This window comes from Gossypium hirsutum, chromosome D13 (assembly GCF_007990345.1).
Source record: "Gossypium hirsutum isolate 1008001.06 chromosome D13, Gossypium_hirsutum_v2.1, whole genome shotgun sequence".
Lineage (NCBI taxonomy): Eukaryota > Viridiplantae > Streptophyta > Magnoliopsida > Malvales > Malvaceae > Gossypium > Gossypium hirsutum.
Window position 1 is genome coordinate 64,612,311 of NC_053449.1, and position 18,941 is coordinate 64,631,251.

General features: G+C 32.2%; 3 protein-coding genes across 3 annotated transcripts; 2 read left to right on the forward strand and 1 right to left on the reverse strand.

Moving 5' to 3' along the window:
* The first annotated feature begins 7,005 nt into the window (after nt 1-7,005).
* Nucleotides 7,006-10,589, forward strand: LOC107952958 (L-ascorbate peroxidase 1, cytosolic). Its single transcript, XM_016888171.2, has 10 exons — nt 7,006-7,123; nt 7,209-7,338; nt 7,437-7,611; nt 7,730-7,795; nt 8,897-8,945; nt 9,145-9,230; nt 9,339-9,418; nt 9,777-9,879; nt 10,101-10,159; nt 10,346-10,589. The coding sequence occupies exons 2-10, from the start codon at nt 7,211-7,213 to the stop codon at nt 10,359-10,361; spliced, it is 762 nt and encodes a 253-aa protein (XP_016743660.1). The 5' UTR covers nt 7,006-7,123; nt 7,209-7,210; the 3' UTR covers nt 10,362-10,589.
* Nucleotides 10,590-10,859: 270 nt separating this feature from the next.
* LOC121225015 (uncharacterized) lies at nt 10,860-12,117 on the forward strand. The gene is made up of 3 exons (XM_041108679.1): nt 10,860-10,923; nt 10,978-11,377; nt 11,863-12,117. Exons 1-3 carry the CDS (start codon nt 10,860-10,862, stop codon nt 12,014-12,016), a joined length of 618 nt encoding a protein of 205 aa, XP_040964613.1. The 3' UTR covers nt 12,017-12,117.
* A 1,151-nt stretch (nt 12,118-13,268) lies between these two features.
* LOC107931114 (serrate RNA effector molecule) lies at nt 13,269-18,941 on the reverse strand. The gene is made up of 13 exons (XM_041109672.1): nt 18,400-18,941; nt 17,507-17,619; nt 16,698-16,755; nt 16,462-16,536; nt 16,306-16,380; nt 16,182-16,229; nt 15,946-16,014; nt 15,066-15,863; nt 14,926-14,974; nt 14,551-14,828; nt 14,293-14,472; nt 13,619-13,754; nt 13,269-13,531 (listed from the first exon to the last, which is right to left on the reverse strand). Exons 1-12 carry the CDS (start codon nt 18,810-18,812, stop codon nt 13,694-13,696), a joined length of 2,217 nt encoding a protein of 738 aa, XP_040965606.1. The 5' UTR covers nt 18,813-18,941; the 3' UTR covers nt 13,269-13,531; nt 13,619-13,693.

Here is an 18,941-nt window from a genome sequence, read left to right on the forward strand (position 1 = left end):
TTTTTGGTTCTTCGGATGATGGCTTCTTTTGGCTACTTGCAATTGTCTTTTGGGTTAATTTAATCGCGAGTCCTTAAATTATGACCTAAACTTTAAATTAGTCTAAACTTCAAATATTTGATTGGGTCTTTGAAGTATTATCATTATGTCAAGTTAGCTATTTGGTTAGATGATAAATATTAGTAAGTGGTTTGTCGGTTGAGTCTTAACTCGATTGGTATGAGTATTGTTGTCAATGCAGGAGTATGTGGATTCGAGTGCGTTAAAACACATTTTCTTCTTATTAATGAGTTGGAGAGAGACTATGAGTATTTCTAGACATTGTGTGAAAAAGAATATCAAAACCTATAATAAAATTGTTCAAAAAAAATGAAGCTAGTGGCTTTGGTCATCTCAAAAATGATAGATTTATTATTTATCCCCTTAATTTTTTATGAAATTTCATGTTTGTGTGGTAATAAAATTATATTTTGACCTTTCCTAATAATTTATAATTTATCGCTGGTCCTCTAAAGCAATTTTTTGATTTCGTCCTTGACTCAAATCTCACGTAGAGTATATTTAAAACATGTGTATTAAATTGTAAATATATGTACCTACTAAAAAGAAAATGCAATTAGAGTCAAGGAGGCCTTCGCACCCAATTTTTTTTTTAATTTCTCATTTGGCCATTCAATTTTTTTAATAATTTGAATTAGGCCTTCAAAAATTTTGGAAAATTTTACTAAGACCATCAAATTTTTTAAAATTTATAATTAAATCTCTTATAAATTTTAAAAAAAATCTCATTAAGCTCCCAATTTTTGATATTTGAATTAAAACTTAAATTTAAAAAAAAATTAAGCCTCAAATTTTTAATGGCAAGATCCACGCTAGTACCTACAACATAAACAACTTAATCTAACATATTAGAAAAAGAAATAATCATTCTATAATTTATTAACAATATATTGTTTAGTATGTCAGATCCAATTATTTATATGGTATGTACACATTTATAATAGAATTTGATTGATATAATATTGATACGTTTTATTTGTATGATTTAGGTATCTTTCATGTTTGTTTTACAGTTCATAAAGATCAATTCTTTTAAGATTCATTGTTTCCCCCTAATAATGTCATCTCTAGATTTGAATCGAGTTCTCTCACCGAGAGTGTAATGTGCCTAACATTTCTTGGGGTCAATTTAAATTTTTTTGAAGTTCAAGGATGAAATTATAATTCAAGCGATAGTTTTGGGACGTTGGTACAATTAAACTTTTTTTTCCTTTCAAATCGGATTAGCATGGGTCCCTCTCTTGGAACGGGGTTTGGTCGTGATTCTTCCGATGTACACCACGTGGGTATAAATTCCAATGGATGGTTCGGATTAATCCTAAGACATCCCTTTGGAAACCACTGGATCGTAGTCCACGGCCCACCATGACATTTGTTTCTATTCCCACAAGTGGGACCCACTTAGAGGAAATTTTACTTTATTATTTTAAAAAATATACCAAATAAAATTTATTAACTTAAATCCAATGTTTAATTTCTCAAATTTAATGTTTTAATTTATTAAATAACACCTAAATTCAATTAAAAGCATTATAAATAGTATTAAAATTTGAGAAGTTCTTGATTATTGGCCACATTTCATTTTCTATGTGCTGTGATGACACTCGTTGATTTGTAAGCATCAACACATTAAAAATTTTAATTAATTAAGCAATGGCTAATATACTAAGTAGGCCCATCAAATTTTGTCACTTTATTAAATAATCCCTCATATTTTTATAATCCTCAACTAAATCCTTAAACTTTAATTTGTACCCAAATAAAACACAAAAAAATATTTGAATACAACAATATTCCATGGGAAATAAAAACTAAATTAGAAACGAATCAAATCATAGGGCTTATTTGGGTGAAAAAAAAAGTATAGGGGCTTGTTTTACAAGGTAAATTACTTGGAGGACTCTTTTAATAGTTTAGCATTTAGCAATTTATATCAAAGTCCTATTAAAACATTGATAAAATAGCTATCTCTTCCCACCCATTGACTTGTTGGACCATCACATGGCTTTGTATGAGTATTGCTTGTTTGGCTGAAAATAATTTTCGAAAAATAATTTTTTAGAAAATTACTTATTTTTTTGTGTTTGGATGAATATGTATACAATATTTTTTATTATTTGGTAGATTTTTTGAAAATATTTCATAAAAAGCTATTTTTAATGATCATGCATATATTTGAAATTTTCTTGCATTTTTCTTTGTTTAATTAATTTTTTTGTATCAATAAATTTATATTTTACATTGTTCTTTGTAAAACAAACACGACATAAATATTTTGTTATAAAACATTATAGTGCAATTTCTTTTTAACAATCGAAATTTATTTTATAATAAAAAATATTTTGTAATAATTAATGTCATTATAAACTTAATGATAAATAATGCTTAATTAAAACTTAATTTAAATTACATATATTACATATATGAGAGTACATAGTGACATATTAGAATTGTAAGGGATACATGAAGCTAAGCATTTTTTAAACAAATACTCATATTTTTATATTAGGTTAAAATATGTCACAAGTCCTTGTACTATTGGTAAATTTAAAATTTAATCCATGTACTTTTATTTTTGGGATTAGTCCTACTTTTTATATATCAAAATTTCAGATTTAGTTGTTAGCATTATTAAAAATGTTTAGTTAAATTCATATTCATTATAACGTCATATTTTAGTTACATGAAAACCGAGTATCTTTTATTTAAAAATGTGACATCAGCAAAATCAACAAAATAATTTAACAATGTTAACAATTGAACTTGATTTTCAAATCTAAAAAGTAGAGGGACTAAATTTTTAAAAATAAAAGTACATGGACTAAATTCTAAATTTGTGAATAGTATATAGACTTATGGCATATTTTAACCTTTCTACTACTGTAACACCCCTAACCCATATCCCTCGCCGGAACCGGGTTACGAAGCATTATCGGATATTACATATCAAACAGATAGAAATCTCAAACATTTTATATCATCAAAACAAGTCATCAAAGCATCATTTTAATCCAAAAATTATAAACTCTCCAAAAATAGATTTTATAACTTCATTTACAATCAAACCACAAAATAACTAATATTTACACACTCTAGGTACATGCCGACACAAAGAAATAAACATCACCACATTTGAGTTCGGGATCGTTGTTGGATGCTGAATCAGCGATCAAACTTAAGTACTTAGCCTGCGCACGGAAAATAAAATCGTACGCTGAGTAAAAACTCAGTGGTATTTCTATAATCCGAATATTTAAAAAATAAAAAAATAAAAAAATATGTTTAATAAAATTGTTAGGGATCGACCCGATTAAAGCAACAAGTAACAAAAATAGCGGAATAAATTGAGAAATTGAACACACAAATTTAACGTGGAAAAACCCTCCAAAGAGGATAAAAAACCACGGGCAAATATAATTTCACTATAATGGCAAAAGAACGAAAAGTACAAAAGATGAAGATAAAACTAATCCCCAAAAACCCGAAAACAAAGAACCCTCAAAATATAAACACAAAATTCTCTAAATGTGTTATGAGTTCTAATATCTAATGGGTGTTTTTACTAAGGTTGTAAAAGAGCCTATTTATAGGCTAAATTCATATGTCAAATAATAATAAAATAATCTAAACTAATCAGTGTTTGACTGAAACAAATAAACAAAGTTTAACTAAAAGATTATTTCTCAAATTTGACTGAAAATAGGAGTCATACTTAACAAAAATGTTAAGCACGATTGAACATTTAAAATCACACAATACTCGATTTTCATCACTTGCTATATATAATGCCTTTCCATAATTTATTCACGTATCATTTAAACAATGGCATTATCCATTCCACAATTAATTTATGAGTATATAACTCGCGTATTCCATGTATTTACAACATATTTCACATTCTATTTTCAGTTTACTATCTCATATTCTTATTCTTAGCCCAAAGTAGATTTTATAGAACACACCAGATATACGGAACAAATATAGAGGTGCATTATTATGCACTAATGAACAGAGAGCACTAAAGTGCTATACAAAGAGCACATATGTGCTAAACAGAGAGCACTGACGTGCTAATAATCAGATAGCACCAACGTGTTAATAATCAGAGAGCACCAACATGCTAATAATTAGAGAGCGTGCTAAAGTTCCTTAATGGCATGCCATTAATATCCCAGTAGTTCTAAATTCCATCTATTTGGGCATTAAGGTTGAATTTTATACATATAAAAAATAGTTCAATTATCATATTTGCACAATTTCACATTTACACATATATATTCATAATATATATTCCACTTTAATTCAACCAATATAAATTCATCACACATCAAGACAATCCATTTCAATTGTAAAAAAAAAACAATAAATCTCACCTCAATCACTTACCATAATATTTAATTAAAAATACAACAATTAATAATTAGATTCGGATTATAGAAATACAAACCAGGAATTCCGAGCTATTCGATGTCGACTATATTTTTCCCCTTTTTAGTCGAGAATTCCGATACGACGCTAGCTATGAAATTAAAATAATTAAAAATCATCAATACAACACCATTCAATCTCACATTAAATATTTTAATTTTTACTCAATATTTGCCTAAATTCCAATTTAGTCCCTAAACCGAGACTAACTTTTATTCTCAAAACTAATTTCATATTTTCATTCCATTCTCACTTTAAACTAATTTAATTCTCTAATTTCACCATAAATCTCTAATTTTAAAATTCTCTCAATTTAGTCCCTATTACTTCAAAACCTATAATTTATTTTACAATTTAATTCATTTCTCTATTCTAACTTGAAATTTTATCAATTTAATCCCTAATTCTTCAATTAATTCAACATGAACAACATCTAAAAATTTACTAACTTTCAAAAATTCAACTTAAATCAAGTAGTATTTTGTTTTAGGATTCCAAAAACATCAAAATTATAAGAATAAAGACTAAATTGACTTACCAATCAAACCTTAAACCTTGAAATCCCAAATTTTCTTTCTTTCCTTCCCTTTATCTCTTTCTTTCATTTCTTCCTTGTTTTCGTTTTGCTATTCTGTTTCTATTCTCTTTTTCTATATTTTATTTATTTTATTTTATTAATAATAATATAATAAATAAATATCTTTTACTTAATTAATAATTATATACATATATTAATTACAAATGTATACATATATTTATTACAAATGTATTTATAATTACCACACACTTGTCACTTTTTATGGTTTAATTATTAGTTTAGTCCTTTCACCTTTTTCTATTTTATAATTAACTTTCACACTTAATTCAATTTAGTCCTAATACTAAATTAACTTTAATTTAACTAAATTCACTTAACTAAAATCCAATTGGTGATATAACTAATTCTATAAATATTTTTAATAATTATTTTACTAGTCCGTTTTACCAAGACGGAGACCCGATAATTCACTAATTCAAAAATATTTCTAAAATCACGCTTAACTTATAATTATTAATTAATAATTTTTTCTCACTTTTTCATCGAATTTAGTGATCTCAAATCATTGTTCTGACACTACTGAAAATTGGGCTGTTACAACTACAAAATATTTATTATTAATATAATTATAATTGTAATAAATATTTATTATTAAAATATTAATACTGAATAATTTGTAATAATATACGAAGAACATTATTTAAAATTATTATTTTTAAAATTTATTATTAAAATAAGATTGAAATATTAAATAATTTATAAAAATAATAAATTATTATATGATTAAATATAGATATTTGAATATGTATGTTTAATAATATTGAAAATTATAATATTTTATTAATTTTAAAAATAAAATAAAAAATTATTAATATAATAATATTAAGCTTGACTTAATTTATTTTTTATATAAAAATAAAATCACTCATACTTATACTTTTCAAAATGATAAATCATTTTACAAGAAAAATGACAAAATATTTATTTTCCATTGATCAAATTATTTTTTATTAAAAAAACATAAAAAAATATAAAAATTATTTTCAATGTAACAATCTAACATACACTTCACCAGTTAATAGTGAGGGTCCAAATACCACTATACATAAGCAATATATTTAATATTTACGCTCTAATTTGGTTAACTTTGATTTTACACTTTTAACATAAAATAATAATTTAAACCCACAGTAGATTTAAAAACAAAAATTCAAGACACGAAATTTTTTAAAATTTTATTTTTATCGTTTCAACCAACCAAGCTTCATTAAACTTTTTCCGTAATTTTTAGATTAACTTATTTTCAACTAAGCTTATTTTTTGGATATGTTATTATTATATTGGATTTAAAATTATTAGACATAAATTTTATAATAAATTATGTTGATGAGGTCATAATTTCTTTTAACAAAATGAGGTCATAATTTCTTTTAACAGATGAGGCAACTGTTTCCATATTGAGGTTTAAACTTTTTTTTGATTCAAATTAATTGTTGAACTTAGTAGGCACGAACTTGACAATTGTTCCACACTAAAGCTTAAATTTTAGGGTTTTTAAGGAAATATCAAAAATTAAAACAAAAAAAAAGGTTCAAGCCCCAATGCAAGAATAATTGTCAAGTTTAAGGTTTAAATTGGAAAAAAAAATTCAACTGCTGATGTAGAAATGGTTGTCAAATTTATTTAAATTTTTTATTAAATATCCTTTCCTTGTTAGAAGGGTAAACCTGTCATTTCAAAATTCCAGACAAAATAACCTTTTTATTTTCTTAAAAAACCTTTTTCCAATTTTAGCGGGCTATCCCGCCTTTTTGGTAACATATCAAAACCAAATATCCGATTTTCTCCAATAAAAAATATTGACCATGTTATTTTCCCCACCAAAAAAATAACAAATTTTAAACCGCCAATCATAGCCGTACATCATAAAATTTAAACCGAAATCGAAGGTGTCATTCCCAAAACAATAATCAAACGGCTAAAAACAGTTCACTATTGCTTATATATAATCCACCCTCTTGTCACACTGCTTGCGTGCTCAGCTCGTGTCAACTGGTTCATTTGCTTGCACTCTGCATTGCTTCATTTTAGAAAGGGGTTCGTTTCAAATCTGAATTTTGAATATGAATTGTGATTTTTGATTTTGATTTTTTCCCCGTTAATTTGAATGTGATATTCGTAGAAATGGAGGTTATGCCTAAAAGTTATCCGGTCGTGAGCGAGGATTACAAGAAAGCCATTGAAAATGCGAGGGGGAAGCTCAGAGGTCTCATCGCTGAGAAGAATTGTGCTCCGATCATAGTCCGTTTAGCGTAAGCTTTTCTTTTAATCATCCGTCGTTTATTTTTGAAATGTTTCGGTTGTGAGATCGGCGATGTTGATTGATCGAATCGGTAATGGTTGTGGACAGGTGGCACTCAGCTGGAACTTTTGATTGGAAGACCAATACCGGAGGTCCGTTCGGTACCATGAAGCATGCCGCTGAGCTTGCACACAAGGCTAACACCGGTCTCGATATTGCCATCAATCTTCTCGAGCCGATCAAAGAGCAGTTTCCTATCATCTCTTACGCAGACTTTTATCAGGTATTTAATTTGTAATTTTTTAAATCTAATGTGTATGTGTTTTCTTTCAGGTTTAAGTATTTCATGTTTGTTTTGAGCGGTTTTGACCAATTTTTTTATATTTTGGACTCTCTTGTAGCTTGCCGGCGTCGTCGCTGTTGAGGTCACCGGTGGACCTGAAATTCCCTTCCATCCCGGAAGACCGGTCAGTCATGATTTCTACTTCGTCCTTGAATGAAAATTTAAGATACATTATTTGATTTTAATAGAAATTAGTGTATTGTTTTTTGCTTATAGAAATTTCTTCAATATTTAAAATTTAAATTAGTAATTCTGTTTAAAAATTTTAATTTGTTTATTATATGTGTATTACTATTTAAATTCAAATGCTAATTAAATAAATTATCTGTAGGCGCTGGTTATTTGAATTTTATAACATAAAAAAATTATTTAAATAAAAATCTAAAAAAGTGAAGCTTATCATAGTGGATTTGGATATTTAATTTTATTATTTGTAAAAATAAAATAAATTCAAATAATAAATAGTCTATTTTTAATATCCATGTAAAAAAATATTTAAAATATCCTATTATTTGTAAAAAGGTAAAGCTGATCATAGCTTCAAATCTGTTATGAATAACAATTTGAATATTATCCGAATTGTATATTTGTATTTACATCAAAATGTAAGTTTACAAACTTTTTTTCTCTATGTAAAATGGCTAAAGATATAATATAGGTTGGTGATGTTGCTTTGAGCAATCAAACTATAAGTAAATTTCATTGGAGTTATTGAAATATAATGAAGGTTTGTATTAAATTTGGTAAAAGCATGTTGGAGTCCTTTAAATTAGGAGTGAGATTGAATTTTGTCCTTTTTATTAAAAAAATTATGTAAGTCGTTGTACACATGAAAGAGTAAATTGGTCATTTCTTTTAAATTTAACAATGATGTTGTGTAACACGTGTACTTCGTGTTAATATATAAAGATTAGTGTTTTAACCATATCTGTTTTTTTTTTACATAATATCTAAAACTACTTATAGGACATTTTTAACCCATAAATAAATAGGAAGATAATGCACGCTTCAACGCATTTGAATCTACATCCTTTTGTATTGGTGACAATACTCATATCAATTGAGCTAAAACTCAATCGAACATATATAAATTAATTTATCCTTTTCTTTTGAGTAAAAGAAGCCAAATTCAATTTCTAATATAAATACTTCATACTTTTACCTATTAAATTTGTGTTCTACCCTGTAATTGCTTACAATCTTTTCTTTTCCCTAATAAATGCAGGACAAGGAGGAAGTACCACCTGAGGGCCGTCTTCCTAGTGCTACCGATGGTCAGTGTATACCATCCGAGTGAAATGTCAAATACAAGCAACTGTGCAACACGGATCTGCTATTTTTTTAAAAAAAATTATTTTGAAATCAATATTTAAATATACATGGTATATGAAAATCAAACACAATGCTTCAAATAAAAGAAAGAAGTATTGTTTGTGATGATTTTGTTTTAATCTATTGATGAAAATTTTGTAGGAGCGGATCGTTTGAGGGAGATCTTTATTAATCAAATGGGTTTAACCGATAAGGATATTGTTGCCCTTTCTGGTGCCCACACGCTGGTCTGTTTATAAATTCGAAATTCCCTTTGGTTTTCTTTAAGTTTGAGAGAATTGTTTGCCTCTTATCCATTTAAATATGGTAAACATTTGCTTTGCTTTTTGATACAGGGAAGGTGCCATAAGGACCGGTCTGGATTTGATGGAGCATGGACTACCAACCCACTTACCTTCGATAATTCTTATTTCAAGTGAGTTTTAACTTTTACGAGTTAATAGACAATTAATTTGAATTGGCTATATAAAAGTATTGAAAAATAAAGTTGCGATACATGTATGTATATAATCTCTATAAAGAATTGTTTACAGTAAATCTTGAATAGCTTATTTGTTAATTTTACAAAGTCGAGTTGGTTCTAGCTCGATCTAATTTAAATTAAGTCAATTCGAATAACTTTTGTTGGGTTCAAATTTAAATTCGGATTATAATTATTTTTATCAAGTCAATTATGGTGTCTATCTTTTCAAATTAAGGCTAATTTAATTGTAACTAAATCAAATTAATTACTAATTTTACAAATTGAATTAAGTTACTTTTTTTTGTAATAGGGAGCTATTGTCCGGAACGGGGGCAGATATTATGCAGCTGCCATCCGACAAAGTTCTCGTCTCTGACCCAGTGTTCCGTCCATTCGTTGAGAAATATGCTGCTGTACGTAAACTTTTTTTCCCTTGCCAATTCAATGTTTATTTCTTTTTTTAAGTTAGAATACATTCAATTATTACAACTAAAATGTTGGCACATTTTATGTAAGGTAGAAGTGGACTTGAGATCTCAAAGATTTGGGTGTTTTAACTTTATTGTTATCATTAAGTCAAGACACAAGTTTTCAATGTTGTTTAATTTTGGCCATTTGTTTCACCAATTGGCAGGATGAGGGTGAATTCTTTGCTGATTACGCTAATGCTCACTTAAGGCTCTCTGAGCTAGGGTAATACTAATTATCCTTCCATTCAATCCTATTTCAATTATATTTTATCATTGAAATACTTATATTCGACACATTTTCTAAGTGTTTGACAACCGAATTCAAGTAACAAAAATCACCTTTGATTTCAATCTGTAACGTAAAAATGTAGTGATGGAAGTGTTTTTTTTTTTATATTGGTCTTTGCAGATTTGCTGATGACTAAACAAAAGCAGTTTGGTTTGCAGAGTAGGCACGAGAGCAACCAACATTTGCCTCCCAAAGATACATTCGTTTTTTTTTCTTTTTTTCTTTTTAAAATATAAATTCTCGAAAGAAACATAATTGCTAGGCAGTTGTTGCTCGAACACTTTTTCGCCTCTAGGGTGGTTTTCATGGTGTTTTCTTTTTGGTAAAAAAAAAAAGAATCCGGAATGATTTCCGATGAGAGTAACCTTTTTCTTTCTCTTTTTTGCTTTTTATCTTAGATAAATAACATGTAATTTCTTCAAATGCTTTTTTTAAAAAGTTTATTGTTAATGATTTGATTATTGGTTTAATAATACTATGAATTATGTTAATTTTTAATGGAAAATTTTTTAATAAATGAATCAATTTTTTTTAATTTAATGTATAAAAATTAATTTATTTGTTTTTTAGGTAAAATATAATTTGATTTGTAATACAAGGGCTTTCATGGTAATTTTATCATACTAATTAAAAAATGACTTCATTGTCAAATTCCTCAACAAGGAAGATTACTCTAATGTTATCAAGAACGATCCCCGGTTTGTTGGAGGCCAATTCCTGATAGTGCACACCAAACTTCCGTGCCTCAACAGCTACTTTATCCTCAGTGGCGGTTTGGCCAAGCTTCTCCGACAGATTCGTCGTAGCATTTGTCCGCTTCTTCGTATTCAATAGTCACAGGTTAGACGGGGAAAGAGGACTTTATGCCAGATTTTGTGTCCAGTTAGATATAGAGAAGCCATTGCCAAAGTCCATTACCGTCGACTGTTTTCATCAGTCCATTTGCTACGAGGGCATCAGCCAACTTTGTTCCCATTGTGGGCGTATTGATCATTCATCTTTGGCATGTCCTACCAATATTGCTAAAATCTCCATCGATCAGCCAGCTCCTTCTCCGGCTCTGGTTACTCCATCGTCTTCTACAGAGGAGTATGGTTCAACGAAAGAAGCCGCCCAAAAAGAAAACATCCCCACCAGCGGCTGCCGCCTCTGGTAAAGCTGCTTCTTCCACTAAAGGTGTCAGGGTACCACATAGGGAAAATGCATCTTGTTGCTAAATGCTTCTATTCTAAACCAAAGATTCCATGGTATCTCCTTTTCATTTATCTTCTCAGGAATATCGGGCTAGCTAGAAATCCAGTAGTTTTTGGAAAACCTTCCATTTTACATTCTGTTCTCAGTCGCTCCTTTGTGAGCGCTGCAGAATATTATGCAACCTCGACAAACATTCGCATTCATTCTCTTCCAAACTTCACCGCTGTTAGATCTTGATGGCCTTTGAGTCGCTGGTTGTCATCGTTTTCTGGATTTTACATCAAATATGACAGCAGAGCTTTGGGCTCTTCGCGACGGTTTATCATTAGCATCATCTCTTAATGTTGATTCTTTAATTGTTGAAGTGGATGCTACAGCATTTTTTTCTCTGATTTCTGTTGACGCACAAAACTTTCACTCAAATCTTTGGTTGTGGATTGCAGGACTCTATCGGCGACCTTCCACATCGGTTGGTCCATGTTTTCAGAGAGAGCAATCGTTTTGCAGACGCATTGGCACGCAAAGGCAGCAACCCAACTTTTCTCCAAAATTTATTCTCTCGGGACTAATCGCTTGCCTTTGTTATATTTACTTTGAACTTCCTAGTTTTATGCTTAGTTTTATTAATGCCGGTAAGGCAGGACTTGCTATGTACCGGACTTGTTCCTGAACTTCTTTTATGAATGAATGTTCCTTTATTTACCAAAAGAAAAAGCACAATGGACCGAGAGATAGTAACTTACTTTCTGAGTTCGGTCAATATACATTAGAAGCATTAATAATTCATGTATTAGGTTCAGTTTTTAAACCTAATGGTTATTCCCCAAGGATTCGTGTTGCAACTTAAGGTTTAAAAAACAGACTTCTATGGCCACCAAATGGTGTCGATGATCATGACAGTATCATCGACACTTGGTTTCTTTCATGGTTGATAGGAATTTGATGGCATTACAAATTAATATTCACTAAGTGTAGAAGGTTAAAAATCAATATTATCTTCAATACAACCCCTACGTTGTCATTGAGAAGTCATTACAATCGATCAAACTCAACTCGCATATGGTATGACCACCACTAGATAAGAATAGTGTCCACTAGGGAAAAAAACCTAAAACCCTGTCCAATATTAACCAGGGGATTACTTAAGCAATCCTTCTAGAAAAGTATACAAGTGTTATCATCCAAAATCATTTGAATTAGACTAGACCGATCGGATCAAAAAATATTTCGGATATCGATCCCAAAAAGAATTTTGAACCGACTCAAAAACCAATTTAAAAAAACAATTGAACCAAAATTTTAATATTTTATTTTTAAAATTTTTAATTATTAATTTAATCAAATCAAATGAACCGATTAGACCCACTAACCTAATCAATTTGACCACCAATCCCGATCAAAAAATCTTATTATCATCTCTTAAGTTTCGATAACATCAATCATTCCTTTATACATGCCTTAAGTCGTGTAAGGTAGAGGTGAGTTCAACTCTATTTGATTGGGTTTTATGAATTTTTTTATACCACCAATCATAATTTGATTCATTTGGTTTGATTTTCAATTTCTCATAGTAATTGTAGCTTTGAGGTTTTGGAGTTAATTTTGACAAAAAATGAATTTTATTTACTAACTTTGGATTTCAATCCCTTCCATAAAAAAAATATAATTTTTCTAAGTAAATAAAAATATATAATTTGACATTATTTAGTAGAATAAGACAGCGTCATCTGAAAACTGAAAATGGTTGTCAACAAAGCAAGACCCATTTTATTATATAAAGTAAAAATGCTCCCATGTTTTAAACACTAAGAAGAATTTTTCAAAAAGCAAAAAACAAATGAAGGGCGGCTTATATGAAACCTATTCACTAAAAGTTCAACATTTTACAGCAAATACAAATTTTTTTAAATAATAATTAAAAAAAAAACCATTATATGCCCCACTCTTCCATGTTCATTCATAATCATCTCTTTTGAAATTAGTTAAGTGGGACCAAAAATAAAAGAGAAAAAATACAAAACAAAGTTCACAGGCACTTACATATTTTTTTAGGTAAATCACAGCAGGAGAATTGCCCTTCATCATAAATTGAAAGCAGAGCTATGCGTGCACCTGGTAAGATTTTTAAGAAATTTTCAAGTTTTTAACGAGTTGGTATAAGGTCAACGGTTCAGAGAATGTGAACAAAAAGGATTTGACCTTGGATTGTTCGATGAATAGCTTGCTGCCTTCCTCAAATATGTTTTGGTTGTGTGGTCTTTTCATTTCTTGTACCTACAAGCTCCGGTAGTCTATGACTGTTACTTCGTCTTCGGGTGCGTCTAGGTCTTGATAACTGTGTGACATAAAGCGGGGTGAGCTTTAATAAGATGGCTTTTGAAGAGAAACACGATATTCAGTTAGGCAATCAAATTTTACAAGGGGCAAAGTGGGGCAAGTAGAATGGGGGAATAGATTTCAACGGCAAAGGAATGGTTAATGACATGCATTGTCACAAAATTTATGAACATGAAGCGAACTATGTTGTTGAAATCAGTCTGGACCAGCCGGTACACCGGTCCAAAGCAAGGGAAAGAACCGGTTGACATGCAAACTGATACAAACCAGAATAATAATAATAATAATAATAAACAGTTGAGCCGGAGATTGAACCGGGTTTTATAATTTTTTAAATATTTTATAATTTTTTATGAACAATAATAATTTATTTAATTAAACCAGTCTGGGACCCAATGGCCTGACCAATTTGATGACCAGTCTGGTTCCGAAAATGTTGGTACTCAAGCAAACTTGTAATTAAGGTTAAGCTCTGCAAGTAACGTAGCTGCAGCTCATCCGTATGATTTTGAAAACAGTCTCTCAAGCTAACTTACCTTCGTAAACGCCGAGGATCCTGACGGAAGCCAGGAGGCAAAAGAAATGGGGCAGGTCCACTTAAATTAGGTCCAGGACGTCCACTTCTACTATTGCCTTCGAAAGGAAGCGGACCACCCTGCTCTCTGAACACCTGCATTGCGAGTTCAGGTGGAGCTGGAACAAAAGGTCCCAATGGACTGCAAGTACAGAAGTATAAGCTCTCAAGGAAAAAATAAACAAACTATTGCTACTTGCAGAACAGCATTAAGACCTACCCAGCACCGGGAACAGGCATCAAGACTGGTGGAGGTGCCATATCTGAAGAAAATGGAGTTGCAACATGCATCCCTTGTCCACCAAATGACTCAAACATTAGATCATCACGGTTCCCCCCTTCAGGACCATCGTTGTTGGATGGAAAAGAACTTGATTGAGGGTTCTCAGACCTATCATATCTATCACTTCCATTTGCTCGATTATCACGTTCTCTACGTGAGCCACGCTCATCTTTCAAGCGGTTTTCCAACATTTTACGTCTCAGAGGCTTGTCTTTCTGCAAGAAGAAAAAAGTACGATAAAGGGAAGCAAACATGAGGATATAAAGCTGTAGGAGCAACCATAACATCAAAACAACAGCAATTGTAGCATACCGGTACAGATTGTTGCATAACAGGTGTCCCACCAGGTGCACCTGGATCACTGTGAATGGCAACAATGTATATCGTATATGAGTGTCCTTAAAATAAAGATATATACAAATAACAATATGCTGCATGTAAGACCGACTTACTTCATGTAGTTCTGGAAATAAAGCTCTTCACGCACTTTAGACGTTAGCTCCATCACAAGCTCCGGATGTTTGAGTTTAAGATGCTTGTGCACGAACTCTGCAGCATGAAAGAGCTTTGTGCAACCCTTGGCACCACAACCATACTTCCAACCATACTTTTCATCCCTGATTTTCCGGACAAAAGGATCCAAAGCTTCAACAGCAGCAGCATCTAGTTTCTCCTTAGCCGTCATTAATTCTAAAGGATCTTGACCCTTCAACCTCTCTTGCCAGTGTGTGTCAAGGTTTTTCTCCCACTCAGATCCATTGATAGTCACATCAGAACCCTTTCCCTCTTCTCTCACATGCCTAAGTCCCTTGGCTTCGCCCGTTTCAATCAGTCCATAATAATCCAAGCCATGGACACGCCACAAGTAAGTTATAAGAGTATCCAGAAGCTCAACACCTTCCAAGCCTTTCACAGAAGTCAAGCCACGTACAATAATCACAGGGCCAGTCGAATTACCATGAGATTTATCTCTAGTTATTTGGTTGTCAGGTCCACTAAGAATATTTTCATTGATTCCTTTTTCAGAGTCCAGTTTACGCATTAGGCTCTGTGCTTGTTCAATATCAATCGAAATTCTTCTGGGATCAGAACTTATGGGGTGAGCCTTCGGAGCTGTGGAAAGATCAGTTTCTTTAGTAGGTTCCCTAGCGTTTCGCTTTCTTTTGCCACCAATGTCTGCTTCATCTTCAGAATTAGGATCGCTGGTCTGTTCTGATTTCTTTGATGACAAAGAATTGACAGCAGGATTTCTGCATCACCAATATAAGTTATTGGACAACAGATGGAAAACAACTAGCATGCAAGTATGAAGAAACATTATGCGAATCTTACAAGTCCAATGTTCCACTCTGCAGATCAAGCAAAAAGTCCTTGGCAACTTTACGCGCAAGCTCATTTCTCCTAAAATGGAAATGTCAAAAACAAAATAAAACATGAAATTTAAGTAGTGAATCCAACAATAATGCAATAAAATGACACCATGCTACAAAATGCCGGGCTGAGGGGATCCATCAGCTTTGTAACAAATTCATGAACTGAAACATCAAGAAAAATGCAATTAAACTAACCTTTCAATAACAGTGACTAAGTTTGTTGGATGATATTTGTCTTTCAACCTACATATATATGCAAGTCTAATTAGAACAGTGAGGTGAATGGAGAGGGAGGAATTCAGTAAACAAAGGGAACAACCAGTCCTCATTTTTGTGAGCATCAAAAAAGGCTCGTTTCTGGGTAGATATATACTCTGACTTGTATTCTTGATACCTACACAGTCAAAAACCACAGTTTCAGCAGCAAATCTCAAACAAGGTAAAACAAAACCACAACATTATTCCTCATCTATACCTGCGCTCAGCTTCAGCTGGTAGTATATCATCCTCAAGCTCTTGAATGAATTGCTTGTATGACATCAATCCTTCTCTGAAAATTTAGCCAACAATCAATGATAATTGATAAGAACAGTCTTGAAATCACCTCAATTAAAAGAGAGCTCAAATGTTGCTAGGCTTGCCAGCAATGCAATGAAAAGTAATTCAAACCTCATCTAATACATGAGTCCTTAAATGAGATGGAAAGCTAACCTTTGTGTACTCCCCGAACTGGAAGCATCAATGTAACCACCTCGGCCAGAATCCCAATCTGCAAAAGCAATATTATTTGGCAAACTAGAAACACAGCTTAAATAGAAAAGATTGATAAAAAGTTTGTTAGTGGGGCAGTATACAGTAATGCATCATCACCCTATGGAATTTTCAAAGGAACACGCCTACTCATTGTAGTGATATCATCAACTGCAATTATGCATCATTTCATAGATGCCCGAATTTACTACCATCATATGCATCTCGATACTTTCCAAAATGATGCTACTATCTAAAAAGGGCTAAAAAAGGCAACCTGGATGCAAAAAACTAATTTCTAGTTTTATCCCAGTATTAATCTCTGATTATCATAATTCATTGCATGAAAAGTGAGCTACTCCTAATCAGCAGGAATTTGATTGGTTCAAAAATGAAAAAAATTGGTGGAACTGAACTCTTTACAGAAGTAAATTTTAAAATCTGGCCACAAGAAATGTGAGTCTATAACTGTAATTTAATAGAACCAAACCAACAAGCCTTAATCCCAATACATTTGGAGTATCTGTCCATGTCAAAAGATGAGATAGGATTTTACACTGGTTGTCACAGCCCTACTGCAACCCTCCTCCTTTACCCGGGCTTGGGACCGGCAATGCAAGCACAGGCGGAGTTTAAGCATATCAATAATAAGAGAGAAAAAGAAGGCAAATACAAAGGTGAAACTAGAAGTGCTTCAAGATTCTGCCAGGCGAAAGAATTGAAGTTTGAGGAAATTTGAAATTAGTTAAGCAATTTCAAGAGAGGCTCACCTTGATAGCCACCAGTTGAGCGACCGAAGTATCGGCCATGAGGCCTTTCTTCAGGGTGACCGGTCCTTCCCATCATCTCGCGATCGTATCCACCACCATAGTCATACCCAAACCTGCAGCATCAAAATTTATTTACAGCATGAGCAAAATCTGAATATAAGCAAATCTGCCAAGTGAAAGGCTCAAATCATATATGATCGTATAATAATAAATGAACAAAATACGAAACATAAATTAAATCCAGTGTCTAAATAATGATTCATGCAGTCGTGTAGAGAAGAAACAGGAAACACAGCAATATGAGAACCGAACGAATCATCCATTCTCAAGTGACATCATAGAAAATAAAAAATCAGCTTCAAATACTCAAAGGCAGTCCAGAATTTGGCAAAATCATGTGGCTTTTGGTAATAGGAAAGGAAAGTCCCCTAGTTCCTTGACAAACAAGGGGTCCTTGAAATATGTAAGGACTATGACTATCTAGCAGGAAATGATGTGAAGACTTTAATGATCCATATACAAATTTCTCAAGCAAACCAGCATAAACACTTGCATGCCCTTCAATGACCATAAAAATGCTACCCCCTAGCATCCTGCAAAATTACTTACATAGTGGGTCAAATTCAGTCTCCTATATTTATGGTTCTTTTACAGGGCGAACAGTAACCAGTAGGTAGCAATTCATGCAGTTACCATACTCTTTCAGTTAACGAACTTCAAGATTAGATCAATTAAGCAAAATACTAAGTCTATCAAATCAGAAATAAGTTCATAGCATTAAGCACACCAAAAAAAACCGATAGTTCAAATGCATATAGCTAGTTAATCTGCAATAACATACATTTTGATTTTAATAACAAAATGAATCTAAAAATAAATAAGTAAAGCATTACCTTCTATCTCCAGGTCCAAATCCTCCTCTAGGGCTCCCTCTCCTCCCTCTGTAGCCTCCGTCCTCCCGCCTAGACCTCTTATAAGGTGGTGACCTCCGCGGCGGAGGCGAGTGTCTCCTATCCCTGTAAAACGGCGGAGGAGGAGGGCTAATACTATTGCGTCGCTTGTAATCTCTCTCCCTGGTAAGTGGAGGTGGAGGAGAGCGGTTGCGATCGTAGAAGTCGCGGTCCCGCCGCTCACGAGAGTCTCGTTCTCGGCGTCGAGGCGGAGGCGGCGATGGCGGAGAGGAGTTCGGATAGTCAGATGACGGAGGCTGTCTGTTATTATTATTGTTGTTATCATTGTCTTTACGGTCGCCGCCGCCACGGCGGTCGTCGAGGGAATCAGCCGGCATGTTTATGACGTCGGCCATGGGTGATGGGGGCAGTAAAACGGAACCCTAGTAGGATAAAATAGAGGTAGGAAAATGAAAAAAAAACTGTTTTTATTTCATTTTTTCGCGGGGACTGAGGATCGAAAGCACGAAGTGAGGGAAAAAATT